The sequence below is a fragment of the Charadrius vociferus genome, unplaced genomic scaffold, assembly GCF_000708025.1.
Source record: "Charadrius vociferus isolate BGI_N301 unplaced genomic scaffold, ASM70802v2 scaffold213, whole genome shotgun sequence".
Lineage (NCBI taxonomy): Eukaryota > Metazoa > Chordata > Aves > Charadriiformes > Charadriidae > Charadrius > Charadrius vociferus.
In genome coordinates, this window is record NW_009647828.1 from 503210 (window position 1) to 517057 (window position 13848).

The following is a 13848-nucleotide window of genomic DNA, read 5'->3' on the forward strand; positions in this document are numbered from 1 at the left end:
AGGGGTTCCACGCGGGTGTGTGCACAGCCTTTTAATTTCAAATAACAAAGTGAAACGAACTCACAGTTGACACTCGTCTCCTTTTATTCCCTTGGTAGTGCAGAAGCATTTCCCTGTATTTGTGTTGCAGACAGACGCGTGGCCATTGCACTTGCAAGCTGTTGAGCAGAGGGGAGAAAAAGATGCGATGTTGAATGAAGCAAGAGAAACAGATTCCATGGCAATTAAGTTCTTTAGTTGCCAAACTGAGATACATCAACAATTAAAGTACGTATGAAAACCCATTTGGTACTCTTCGGTTTCTTTGTGATACAGAAGGCAGCCAAAAATAGAACTGTGCGTCAAAACGGCGTGAAGTGGGCACCAGGATTGATGTTTTGTACGAAATCGTGATTAGACTGTGCTTTTTAGCCTCAAAAATTTATTTAACTTCCTCTCTTGTTGTTAGATAGCACTAGGGATGTCATAACTGGTAGGAAAAAGACAATATTTGGAATAGTTTGGGGCTTGTTAAAACATTTCAGTCAAACTCAAAACTCTGGAGAGAAGACTATTTTTGCAAATACAGCAGAGCTCATGGTGCTTTTAGCTAGAAATAAACAGGCCTTTGAGAAAATAATGCCATTATCAACTATGTCAGTGCGTCTGCAGTGCTAAATGGCTGGTGCTAAGAATACAATGTCCATGCTGTAAGTGGTTTGGGGCACGCGCCCCAGTACAGTTTAGAATAGCTTTGGTCTGGTCTCAAGAGCTGAACGCCACTGAGTCATGGCTGAAGCAAATGAGGCACGCCCCAAGACTACACCAGGGTTGTGGCATGTCCAAAATAGACCAACTCATATAACTCTCAGTCTGCTTGAGATGCGAACCAAGGTATGACAGTGGGGACATACAGGAGGTTTGCTTCAAAAGAATGCTGCTGATTCAAATTAAAATGCTAACGTTGACACATTTTGAGACCTCTATTCATAAAGAAGTAGAGGAGGTACATGCAAAAAAAAAACCCAAACCAAACCAACAAACAACAACAAAACCAACACAAGCAGTTGTCTTTGATGTAATGTTCACTATAAGTAGAACAACGGATCTAATAATTTTTCCCAGAAGGTAGGTGCCTTTTAGAAGTTGTTCTACCAATGAAGTGGAAGGTGTATCAATCTGGAACTGCGCATGGGAAAGTGTACAATATAAAAAGGGAAAAAGTACACAAAGAGAAGATCCCTCATTTGCAGTCCCTGAGCTTGCTGGAAATAGTACGCTTTAAAGGCTGGTGCCTCCTCGTTAAGAAGACATATGCCTTCTCATGAGTCACATGTGCCACTCAATGTACCAGCAGATTCTTAGATATGAAGTCCCCATCCTGAATATCCTTGCCAACCTTGAACCTTCTTTTATGAATCCTTTTGATGTCTCCTTTATATTGGCATGTAATGGAGGCTATATTGTGTCAGGGACACTTAATTGTGATTCTCAGATGTGGATGACTGGTTTCCTAGCAGCAACACGGAATGAAATATGAAGAAGCATAAAGGCCTATTGTGGGAACAAGTAGACTGAATGAAGATTTGACAAAATAATTGTATTCTGTGAAGCAAACACACTTCTCATTAATGGCACTTTAAAAAAAATAATTCTTAATACTATTGAGAATGCCTTGTACTGCCTTCCTTATGCTTCGCAAAAGGTAAGCAAACTGAAATTCAATCAATATTCAACACTAACATACATAAAAATTAGGAGAAACTTCAAATTTCATGATGTTTAGATGCAGATGACAGTATCTGAAACACTAACATTAATGCTTCCTCACCCCGATCTTTAGCTACATGCTAAGAAGACTGAACACTCAAACATCTTTCTTTCAAACAACAAAGTCTTATTTATTTATCCATTTTCCTATGAACCCCGTAACTGGAGATCATTCACTAAAGGACTGGAACACTCAAAAAGAAGAGAAATTTTCTCATGGCTTTTCAGACTACTCTGAAGTTTGGAAACAAACTATTGAGAAAATATACTAGACACCTCCACCAGAGTCTAAAGTTTCTCTCCAGTCTGATGCTAGAGCAGAAAGCCAAAATTACTGGAAATGGCTTTTCGACTGTAAAGCATGGTAACAGTCTGATGATGAACCACCTTGCACAAGTCTCCTTCCGCTTTCTTCACAAACCATGGGTCGCAGACTCACTCAGAGATGGTCACGGGGATCTCCACTCCTCTTCCTACATTTGTGATGGTCCAGCTTCCCAACGGCAACTGCATCACCCACCCGCCCAACACCATTTTTCCATGCCAAGTGCTTTAGCCATCCCCCAAAGCCCTGTGCAGCCCTGGGAATGGGGGAGCAGGCAGGACCACAGCAACAGCAGCTCGTCATGGGCCACCAGCAAACGCTCCACGGAGGCTTTCAGAAGCACTGCCGCAGCAGCAATCTGATTTCAGGCATAATAACGCCTTCTGTTCTCTTGCAAATAACTTTCTTATCTACCACTAGCATATTTTCATGTGAAACTTTAATCAGAAAATTCAAAAAATCCTGAATGCAGAGAAAGCACCTTGCAGCTATTTTTACATTTGATGTGCTGCATTTCCTGCCCTTCCCGATTGACACTTCTCTACGTTGGAGACTTCCTAAAAGCAACCGCTGAGGAGTGATTTACCTACCATTTAGTTATCACCTGCCCAGCTCCGCAAACACCAATGCCTATGATGATATGCAAACAATTCTTTCACAGAAATAACTGCAGATTGTCAAGAATTTTTTCAACACAAGCGATACAGCAGTATTCGCCTGCCCTGGTGGCACAGAGCAGCAGGAAAAGGCATCTTATTCTGTCCCCTCTTTTTATTCATCCCTGGCTTTTGAACCCCATCGCTACCACATCCAGCTCTGCATAGCCTTACCTGTTTAAAAGGCAACCACAATCCTAATCATGTCAAACTTTTGATGGCTCAACAGAATGGGAAATACCAAACAGCAACGTTGTTTCCAGCACTGAATATTTGCCATTTTGAGGATGTTTATGGTCCCCGTGCTGCTGGGGCTACTGGGCTAACACTGCAGATCTGCACATCAAAGTACACGGACTCACACTAGGCACTAAGTGTGAAAACGCAGAGATGCCTGCGCATCAGGATGGAGTGTACCAACAACCATCTCCAGTACGGATGTGACCGCAGGCTCTATAAACAGAGCGGCACACAGCATTACACATAAATGCACAAGGAGAGTGGAATCAGCACATCATTAACGGGAAAGGAAAGGGGGACCATGGCTCAGAGGAGGGAAAAAGCAGGAGTTGGCTCTTGCCCATCAGCCAATCCTTATCTGAAGATTTCCCCTCTGGAAACCTTTTCACTGAGCAAAAATTACTAATGGCCAGCAGTCGTGTTGGCTGCATCACGATGATTTCCTTGCTTTCCCTCTTCTGATCCACCTCGGTCTTTCTGCCCAGCTTTCTGCTTCCCTCATTCTTTCGCCTTCACAGTAAATAGCGTTAAATCACAGCAAATTAAAAACCTGGGCCCAAAGCACTTGAGAGCAAAACACTTTTGACATGAGCTACTAGTTTCATCAGATAACGAATGAATGCTGTTCCACAGTCTCTCAACACATTTTCTAATTTCTTTTTCAGGCATCTGGATGACTTCAGTCTATCATTCATTATCTCAACAACAAACTATTTTTGGACAATCCTCATGCGAAAGAGTCCAAAGAAACTTACTCTCAATTTCCACACACATAGAAAAGCGACAAATATCAAAAGGCACGTTATGATCCAATGATTAAACCTGAATGCTCAGAGTAGAATTATACTATTTTCTCAGGGAAACTCAGTCTCAATTTATTAATTCCTCCACTTCAAATTATCTTCACATAAAATGAGTTTAAGAATATCAGCAGTATTTAATCTCACAGATAACGTTCTGAAATAAAGTGTCAGAGATGCACCTTATCCTTTGTACCTGTGCCACTGTGCTGTCTGTTGTAATTTTATATCCCAGCTACTGCAACACTCTTTTTTTCTAGGTAAAGCAGCCTTGTTCCTGTCTGTGATCTCTTCACACCCTTCCTTGAATCTGCCTGCTGGGAAGATCTTCTTCATAGCCTCAAACATCACCTACTTGTTTTAGCTTTAGGAAACAGGACATCCATGCTCCAGCTACTGACTCTCATCTTCATCCAAAAGGTCGATGCTACTTCCAGTAAAAATACCGTTTTCCATTTGCATTTTCTACTGGATTGTCTCCACACTTGGAAGGAGCAACTCAAAAGTCTTCAATATCCTCTCATTAATCACCTTCACTTATTTCTTCTGGGATAACTACAAACCACCCACACTCATTTCATGGAAGTACTGATACTACACTGACACCAAATAATGTTATTTCTGTTGTACCTTTTCCATGACTGTATCTAATGATATCACTCCACCTAAATATACTCCATCAAAGTTCTCTGGAGCAAGAAGCAACTTCCCTTACATCTGCATATCACCTAGCACAGATGGATTCTGGTTTACAACTGGTCTCCCCATGCTATACTACAAAATCCACAGTAATTCAGAGTAATGTTGCAAGGTTCAAGGTCCAAACTTCAATTCTTACATGTTTGTTTCTCAGTATTACCTGTATCGGTCCTTCAAGAAAGATTTTTTTCCCCAGTTTAACTAGATCTTGCTCAACCGAAAAACGTTCTTTGGGCCAAAGAGTCCCAAAGCACTTTACAAACTTTTACAATTTTAACAGGGATCACCTAATTCTCGACTAAAATCCAGGCAACTCCTCAGTGAAATATGGCAAGCCTTTTATGAAGCAGACAATTATAACAATAAAAGCACAACACGTTAACCAAATGTAATGGAAGGTAGAATTTAGATAAGCAGAAATTTGTTCAAGACATTGGGATTAACACTGTTTCTTTTCAAAACAGAATAATCAAGCACTAAAATGAACCTATTTTTCACTGTGGTCATTTAAAGTTTACAAAGGAGGGTAAAAAAAAATAAATCATCTTTATCTTGTGCAATGAAAGTCAAATAATTTCATCAAGCAGTTTGATTGAAGAAAGAAGGATTGTGCCTTGTTTGCAGGAAAGAAAAAAATGCATTATCAGGATATAATTTCAGTCAAGATGGCAGAGGAATAAGTAAAGAGCAAAAAACATCAGACTTCAGCACAGGAAGATTTAAGGCATCACTTACGCTGACATGTTCCTCCATTAGTAGGATCACCGTAGTAGCCTGAGATACAAGTTTCACAGTGTTTGCCAGTTGTCAGATTTTCACACTTCTCACAGATGCTTTCATTTACACACTTACTGTGCCCATTACACTGGCAGGCTGAAGAAAACAGAAAAGAATGAGTATTTCTGCTCGAATGCAGTGCTTCACATAGAACCCCAGAAGCCGGTGCGCTGCAGAGGCAGAATGAAACCATTTCATGCACCTTCCAAAGAGGTTCTTGCAGTCTTGCTAGCGATACATGAATTCAAAGAGAGGTGTGTATTGAAAACCTGAAATTTAAAGCAACACACGGAAAACTGAACTCCAAAACACTATGTGCATTTGGACAGACAGGACTGGAAGCAGCTGGTGGGACAGATTTACAAGAAGGAATGGGGAAGAAAGGGTTTAGCAGCAGTCCAAGTAATTTATTCTACATGCATGTAGTCAAACCCATTATGTCAGAATCACCCTTCAAAGAAAGAATTGCCTTTCTTTCAAACAACCCTAAAATGAATAAATAAACAACAGTCAAAAACTCTGTAAACGTTTGTTGGGAAAGGAAAAATTTCCCTAGAGTAATGCATAGATAAGTTTGCATGCAGCAGATCTCTGCAGCTCACCCGCAGATACCTGCAACAACTCCTTCCATCTCAAAATGTGTCATTTCTTGTTTGTCTTCCAAGCTCTTTTCCTCCCTCCATTAACAGGGGGGAACACAGACATCACTACAGTCTTAAAACATCTCTCCCCTTGCATTTAACTGTTGCTACCTTTGAAACGTTTGAACAATTAAACGTTGCTCATTTACCTGGACACTGAATAAAGGACCAATTATAGTTGTTCTCCACAGGACACATGCTGACATTAAGGACCGGCTCCAAGCTGTGTTTCCCTGTTGCAGATGGGGTTGGCATCTTGACCGGACCTCTGTAAGAGCCTTCAATGCACTTCCCCTTGCCGGTGTTGCTCGGATCGGTGCACCACCCGCAGCCCGGCTGCTCCAAACAGTGAGCACACGTGCAGTAGCCTGAACAGTTTTCAGCTGTAAAAAAACACAAAAAAACAAACCACCAAATATCAAATTGTGGAATAAATGACTGTCCCAAAACACAGGCAACAGTGAACGCAGAAGCCCTTGTATTTCTTTGGTGACCTTAAGCATTTATCATACCAAATCTGTAAATATTTATTCTGATATTGACATATGTATGTATTCATTCCTACCAGTACTTTTATTCTAGAATCTAAGATAACTATCAACATAAAGACTAAATTAATCAGTGAGTTATGAAACAATGCAATACACATGTAAAGTTTTTCGAAACATTAAACACCACCCACTAAAACCAGAGGTTAATGTTCCCAACTACAAAAGGCCTCCAATGGATTGACAATGGATCAGATTATAAAATGAGCCATCCGAAAGCAAATGCTAAAAACCAGTTTCTTTACTCACTTCGACTCTCTTCTTACCACACGTTTTAATATCACATGCTACTATTTCAAGTATTTATCTGAGCCAAAAAGCACAGAATAAGAATACAGAACAGCATTTGTCTTCTTCGGATGCTCAGAGCACCACGTGCAGATCCCCTGGGCCCAGCAATGAACTAAATCAGGTGAAAAAACATCGCCACCCTTTAACAGTTCCTTTCTCAAATGGGATTGCATTTCAGGCGTGACAAAGTCTTTATATCGAGGAAAGTTTTTCTGTTCCTTTCCCAATGCCATCTTAAAAAAATTTTTCTAGATTTTTGGTGTTCTAAGATGAGCAGGCTGTCAATCTCAACATTTAAATTGACAATATTTGCCTTTAAAAAAAAAAAAAAAAGTAGAAGAACATTGTTTTGCCTTATTTCAGCTTGCTCATCTCCTGCCTGATGCTTCCTCCATTTTTTGACTTCTGGCAATATGGGAAGTTCACACTCACTAATTTTTTCCATCTCTTATTTTGCAACACTGGGCTACCCAGCTTATTCTCATCAGCTTCCAAACGTTCCTGGAGCAACTGCAGCAACTCAAACAGCCCAACTTCCCTCCTTGGGAACACAAGCACTTCACTCCCTCTGCTACCCCAGGAGATGTGGCTTTCCCAACTCCCCTGCTCACACTCTTAAAGAATTCAGCATAAATAGAAATAATTTCTAAAACTGTTCAACCACTTTCTAAATTTCTAGACTACTTCCCCACAGTTTGAAAACAGAAAGCAATATTCCAAAGCACCATAAATCTTTTGCAGTTTGCTCACATCTACCTAAAAGGGAGACAAAAAAATAAATCGTTTATTTAAAGTTAGAAATTCCTACTGTGGGCTATATGCAGACAGTATTTCAGAACAAAACAGTCATGGAAACCCTAATTGGGATTTGATACAGATAATCTAATATTCAATTACATGGCTCCATATATGAATAAGAGAGATACAAAAAAAGTTAATCACATGAAATTATGTAACAATTAATTTGAAGGATAGGAATTCAAATAATGAAACAAGTACTCCTCTGTTGGAAGAAAAAAAAAAATGGATAGGGATTTCATCATCTCACTTGAAAGCTCTTCACTATCTGCCATTTAGCTTAACTGATAGTTCCCGTAACCGGGACCTAACTCTCTAACGCTTTACATGATGCAGGATGGAGCTGCACACACTGCTCCTGGGATCAGGCACTTCACATTTTTGACAATCCCCTGGACAGTGTGACCAACGTGCAGAGTTTGATGACTTTTGCTAGCAAGTGTCTGCAAATACAAGACTCCAGCCCACCCGCCAAGACGCAGAAGCAATTACTCACGTGGACAACTGCTCATGGTGTACCACTCCATGCACTGCCCGTAGGGGAAAGAGGCCACGTAAGCGTTTGAGTCCACGCACTGCTTCATGTTGCTGCACCACATGCACTCGGAGCTGCCGCTGGTGCACTCCCCGCACATCGTCCGCAGGGCGCAGGGCGTGCGGCACTGCTTGGCGCTGTGGTTAGCTGCGGGCGAGAGGACGAGAATCAGCTTTCTTCCAGAAAGATATAGGTCACGAGCCCCAAGATAGAAAGACAGGAAAAAAAAAAAAAAAAGCCCCGTCTGTTATTCAGGTGGAAAAATAGTTCAGTATCACGGACTTGAAACGCTTCGTTTGTGGTGTGGTGTTCCTGGATGGAGCTGGAGATATCTTATACCACAGTGACTATGAGAAACACAGTAGGTACTGCAAAATCATTTCTCTTATTATGTATCCTCCATGAGTGTTAACATTTTTTTTTTTAAGGTGGACAGAAAACAAATTAAATGGTGTTATGAATGTGGTCTTTGTCTCTCTGCAGGTCTGTTGTGTTCCTTAGCTCTTCTCCCAACTGAAGTGTTGGGAAGAAACCCCACGTTTTATGTGAGCACACTGACGCGCGTTCCAAGTTACTTGATCGGTTCCACGCATAAAATGAGTATTGAAAGCAGAACTAACTCAGGAGGTTTCTGGTGTGAGCCAGTGCTTTATCATTTGTTTCAAATGACTATTCTCAGACCATAAAAAACAAGTTAGAGCTTAAAGCAATTCAAAGTGCCGCCAGATAAAATACAGAAAATTTTGAGTTCAGGTTCCGCATTCATGACCCGCATCCTGCACTTCCACAAAGAATGATTTAAAGTGGCGTAGCTTACTTAGAAATTTTATGTAATCAGCCAACTTTCTTAAAACTTAAAGATGCACTAATTGGTATTCAGAAATAATCAGCTAAAATAGAGACTTAACAGACCAAGCCATTTTAAGAGATACAGTTCCAACAAAGCCAGAAGAGTTTTCCCAAAAGCAAATAGCTTCCTTTTCAAAGTTCTCATATCTCCAAAATGTCTTGCCCAATTAATTTCAAACTTTGATAAAATCCTCTTTGGCTACGGAGCAGGGGAGGGGAGAAAGGGAAGTTCAATTGGAAAGTAGCTTTTGTTTTATTTTTTAAACAGGAGATTGCTCCATACCGTAATTAACCTAAATGTCACGTTCAGGTATGCAATTTAGAGAAAAATAATTAAACTATAACATACTTCAAGCATTTTACAGTAAACAGTGTAAAAGTAGAGCTATCTTTAAAATCTCCAATTCTTGTATGAAATCACTACACGTGACACTTTTTCAGGACCACTTTTCTTTGGCAAAGTCACGATGCAGCTAGTTTTAAATGTAATGAATTGGATCTTCTTTACTCCCTAGGAAATACAAATACTTATTAGTTAACCTGCTCCTCACGAGACACACAAGTTAGATACGGTTACCTGGCCTTTCACAGACACTGCCGTTGACTTCATTGATACACGTTGCTGCCTTCAGTCCCTGCTGGAAAGGCTCAGCTAAATAACCACAAAATCCAGCATCGCTTGGTTCATCGGGGAGCCACTGGAGCAGTGTGTTGGTGAAGGGAGACATGTCTTCCCAGCACCAATAGGACACGTTGATTTTCCTCAGTCCAACCCACGGAGTCAAAGTTTTGGGCTAGGAAGAAAGGAAAATGGTAGATTTAACACCCAGGTTTTTTTACCTAGGGTATTAAAAGGAAATACACATCACCGTACAATGCTCGTAACAACTTTGCTGGGTTAGGTGTTGCAAAAAATGTAGTACAGAAAATATATGTTTCTCAGTGCTGTCAGAAATAAATGCCACAGAGAGAGAGAAATCCTTCAGGAAACACCAATTTTTTTTTTTATTTTTTTTTTTTTTCCCCAAACTCCTGTTCTAGTTATCCACACCAGGAGGAGAACAAGTCAAACATTCATGCTGGCTATGAAATTAACTGCAAGTTGCTCTTTATATATTTGTGATTCCTATAAATGGCTAGACACAGGAAAAAGAAATCTGAAGCTACAGGTTGACACAAGGAAGAAAACTAGCAGTGCCCCGTACACTATAAATGATACAAGCTATCTAACTCTACAGTCTCACTAGAAGAGCTCTGCTGTTTGGGACTGTGTTTATATGGAGGGGTGGAGAGACAGAGCAGGTCAAATCTAAATTAGTATCGCTGGCAATAAAATTCTCAATATGAAAACCCGATAATACAACTATTTCTACTGGCAATTTAATTTTTGGCGCACTTCATTTAGAGGAGAAGCATTTTAACTGTATTGGTACAGTATGTTATTTTACTGTTAATATCTTTTATCCATCAGAGTGCTTTGGTGGCACAGCTGTTCTAGGAAAGCTTTAGACCATACGTCTTCTGTTACTGCTATATATAACCATCACCTACCTCAAACTGATTTTATGCACTTTTAAACCTTAGAGCTGCAACTTCTAACAGCAACGGGGTTACACAGCACTATGTGCCAACACCAACACATTTTCTTCTTATTATAAAACATCTATAGACAGCTTACTTAAAAAAGGAGCAACTGCAAAGCACAGCCTCCCCCAGCACAGCAGCCACGTGCCATTGAATGGCAAAAGTTCAAGCGCCAGACACAGCTTGGCTTTTTAGCAAAGGCATTTTCCCACATTAGAAGCACTCAATACTAATATCCACTAAAAAGGGCTAATAGTCTCTTTAGATTTCTAGGGCTCGCTGTTTAAAGGACACTATAGACGAGAAAAAAAAAAACCTGTAAATTAACAATTTTTTTCTCCCCAGTGGGTTCAAACACTATTAGGGAATGGTTGCCATGCGTCTTTAGGAATTTACACTACACAACTACTGGGATACCCAGAAACACCTGGAGCTGTAAGAGCCACATACTTTTACAATATCCCAGACTTGGCTTCCCCTCTTTACAAAAGGTTTAACAAACAATCTTGCTTTAATTGCACCTTACCTTTTCTTGGCTAAATTGAATCCCCTCTAAAACCCCATAATTGTTGAAATGCCACTTTAAAATTACAAAGGGAATCAAGCAGGGAATGATCTCCTTTCAACAGGGATATATTTCTCTTTAGCACTGAAGTACGTTCTCTGCTGAAAAGCAGCAATCCTACTGCCTCCAGTCTCATTTTTCTTATACATAAAACTCCTCCTGGTTGCCAGCTCTGCCCACAGTGGCCTCTGGGACCCAAGAGGAGTTACTCTGATGTGCCATCAAGCCACAGCAGCTCTGCAGCCTAACCCAGGGTTTCAGCAAAGCTGCACAGCATCGTTCTTTGTTAGGGCTTTAGCACCACCTACACAACCTGCCCTGAATACCTCCACGTTTCTGCCAAGGACTGGAAAAAATATATATTCATTTTATTGATGCATGAAGAGGGACAGATTCCAATTCGCTTCTCACTGGCTCCGACAGAAAAACACCTGCCACTACATCAAACGTAAATAACTCCAAATAAGCCAAACAGCTCTGTGGAATAAGAAGCCGACATTTTAAACAGCCACTTTTCTGAGTAGAATAAATAACTTTAAATGCTTTACATTAAACACCTCTGGTGCCCCAAAGGGACCTTTATTTATAAAATATTGTGTACAAGTCACAAGCGGACTCCTGCTGCAGTCATGTATCCCACAAGAGAAACGCGTGTGTGATTTCATTATAGAAAGCGATACCTTTGAGGCACCGTGTATGTTTGTATTTATCTTTCCCATTTACATTCCCTACAATTTCACTTCAAAAGCACCCATAGGGTATGTTGAATTTCAAAAGAAAAATCAGTCCTTTTCAGTTAAGAGCCATGTCTATTCCTTACAGAGCATACAATACCACAGCAAGGACTTTTCCACAGTCAGAGCTTAATTACTCAAGGGACATAAAAGAGAAGCACTCACCGAAGACTGCATCTTCTGCAGCTCTTTTAAAACAAATTCTACTTTTTTCTGGGTCGTGAGGGAAGCCAGCAAAGCACCATTGGATCTGCAGGACAGTTTGGCATGATCATAGTTCTCCTTCGCGTTTGTAATTTTCAAGCAGGAGTTGCCAACCAAATGCCAGTTTGTTCCACAGATATTTTCTAGGTGGGGGAGGAAAGAAAGTAAAACCAGAGATGCAAGTGACCTTCACAATGTTCAAAGTAGTGGGAGAGCTCTTCCACCAACATAAAACCTACAGCCTCACCCCAAACCATGACTTATCCACGTGCTCAGAAGTATCTATGTATAAAAATACCGGAGGAAAAGAAAAGCTGTTTAGGGCAGCTGAAGCGCAACACTACCGTTTAGTTATCTGCAGTAGGTAGTCAAAGAACTTATCACAACATCAAATAGTAAGACCATTGTAGAAGAAAGAGCAAAGGAAAGCAAATGAGTATCTTGCTGATGGCTTAAAGACACTTATTCAACTGCAGTTGTTAGGATACCTTTCGACAGAAGAGGGTTGTTGTGCTAATCCTGTCCACAGCACTGAACTTCCAGGATTAATCCCTGTTTCATCTTCAGCACAGCCATGCCCACTACTGAAAAACTCCTTGTAGGAATTACTTCCCCCACTCATAACTACCCTTACAAAAAAACCCGATAGACATTTTCAGCGTGAATTTCTCCAGATCTGACGTCTAGCTCTGATGCTTTGGTTTAGATTTACCTAACAGATTGAAAAGCTCTCAAGTGTCAGTTTTTCAGATGGGCTTTTTACACACATGATCAAGTCATCCCCTTTTCTACAACAAATTAAACAGACCAGGCTCTTTATCTATCTCATTAAATGATGTTTTTCTTGCTCTCGTCGCTCTTCTCTGAAGTCTTTTCTTCCCCTTCCTCGCCCCCCCTCCAGACTAGCAAATGCCAAACCCGGACACATCCAGACCTATCAGACTTAGTAGGGGAAGCCTTTCCATGCCCATTTAAAGCTTTTGTGTTGGGTTTTTTTTTCCCTTTGTCTATATTTTATTAACTGCAAATGTCAGTCACCGAAGATGATGTATTTCTCTCCCAGACACTGGGAAAAAAAACCCCACATTACTACAAGGGAACTAATAATCAACTCCTATGAGATCCCACTGGAAATGCTCTAATAAGAGAATTTTCCTTACACACTTTAGGTGTTATTTGCCTAATTCGTTCAGTATGTGCCATTACGCTTTTGCACAATTCTAGTTTCTAAAATTAAATAGCATGCATTATTAAATCTAATACCTTCCAGAACCCTATTATATCAACAGTACTGCTTTTATCAAATGAAAAGAGAGAGATGAAATACAGCCTAATAATTACACAAATGATCATGCTACTCTTCAGACAATTGGGACTGAAAAATATTCCATCAGACTTTCTGAGTTTACTAGAAATAAAGTTTCATACCAAAGCTGGTATGATTAAGCAACATTATTTACTCCAGCTTAGCACTAAAAGATCACAGACAAGGGATGGGGTGAGGGGGAGACCAAAGTGCAACTTTTAGTAGACTGGGTGAATTTGGGCTTTTTCCTTCTTACAAATACAACCAATACCTACCCGGTAAAGCGATGCACTCTTGATTCCTAGGTTCCCACTGACAGTTTTGATCCATGGCACAGCTTTTACAACTTGTCTTTTTGTTACAGTAATAGGCGGGGTTATCCTTAGGACAATTGTCATATAGAGTAATAGGAACCTAAAATAAATAGCACAGATGAGACTTTTTCCCCATTCAACCAATGTTGGTTTACAACAGCCATAATGACTACCACACTAAACTTCACAGTTCAGACCTACCAAGCAACTGATATATTCAAAAGCTGGGACAC

General features: G+C 40.4%; 1 protein-coding gene across 1 annotated transcript in view; it reads right to left on the reverse strand.

The window, feature by feature from the left end:
* Positions 1-13848, reverse strand: part of ATRN (attractin) — a 118868-nt gene that overhangs the window by 69656 nt on the left and 35364 nt on the right. Inside the window, exons 14-20 of the mRNA XM_009882542.1 lie at positions 13577-13715; positions 11957-12138; positions 9486-9702; positions 8021-8206; positions 6037-6270; positions 5205-5342; positions 65-158 (exon numbers count right to left, since the gene is read on the reverse strand). Of these exons, the coding sequence (XP_009880844.1) occupies positions 65-158; positions 5205-5342; positions 6037-6270; positions 8021-8206; positions 9486-9702; positions 11957-12138; positions 13577-13715 (1190 nt within the window). The remainder of the gene's footprint in view (positions 1-64; positions 159-5204; positions 5343-6036; positions 6271-8020; positions 8207-9485; positions 9703-11956; positions 12139-13576; positions 13716-13848) is intronic.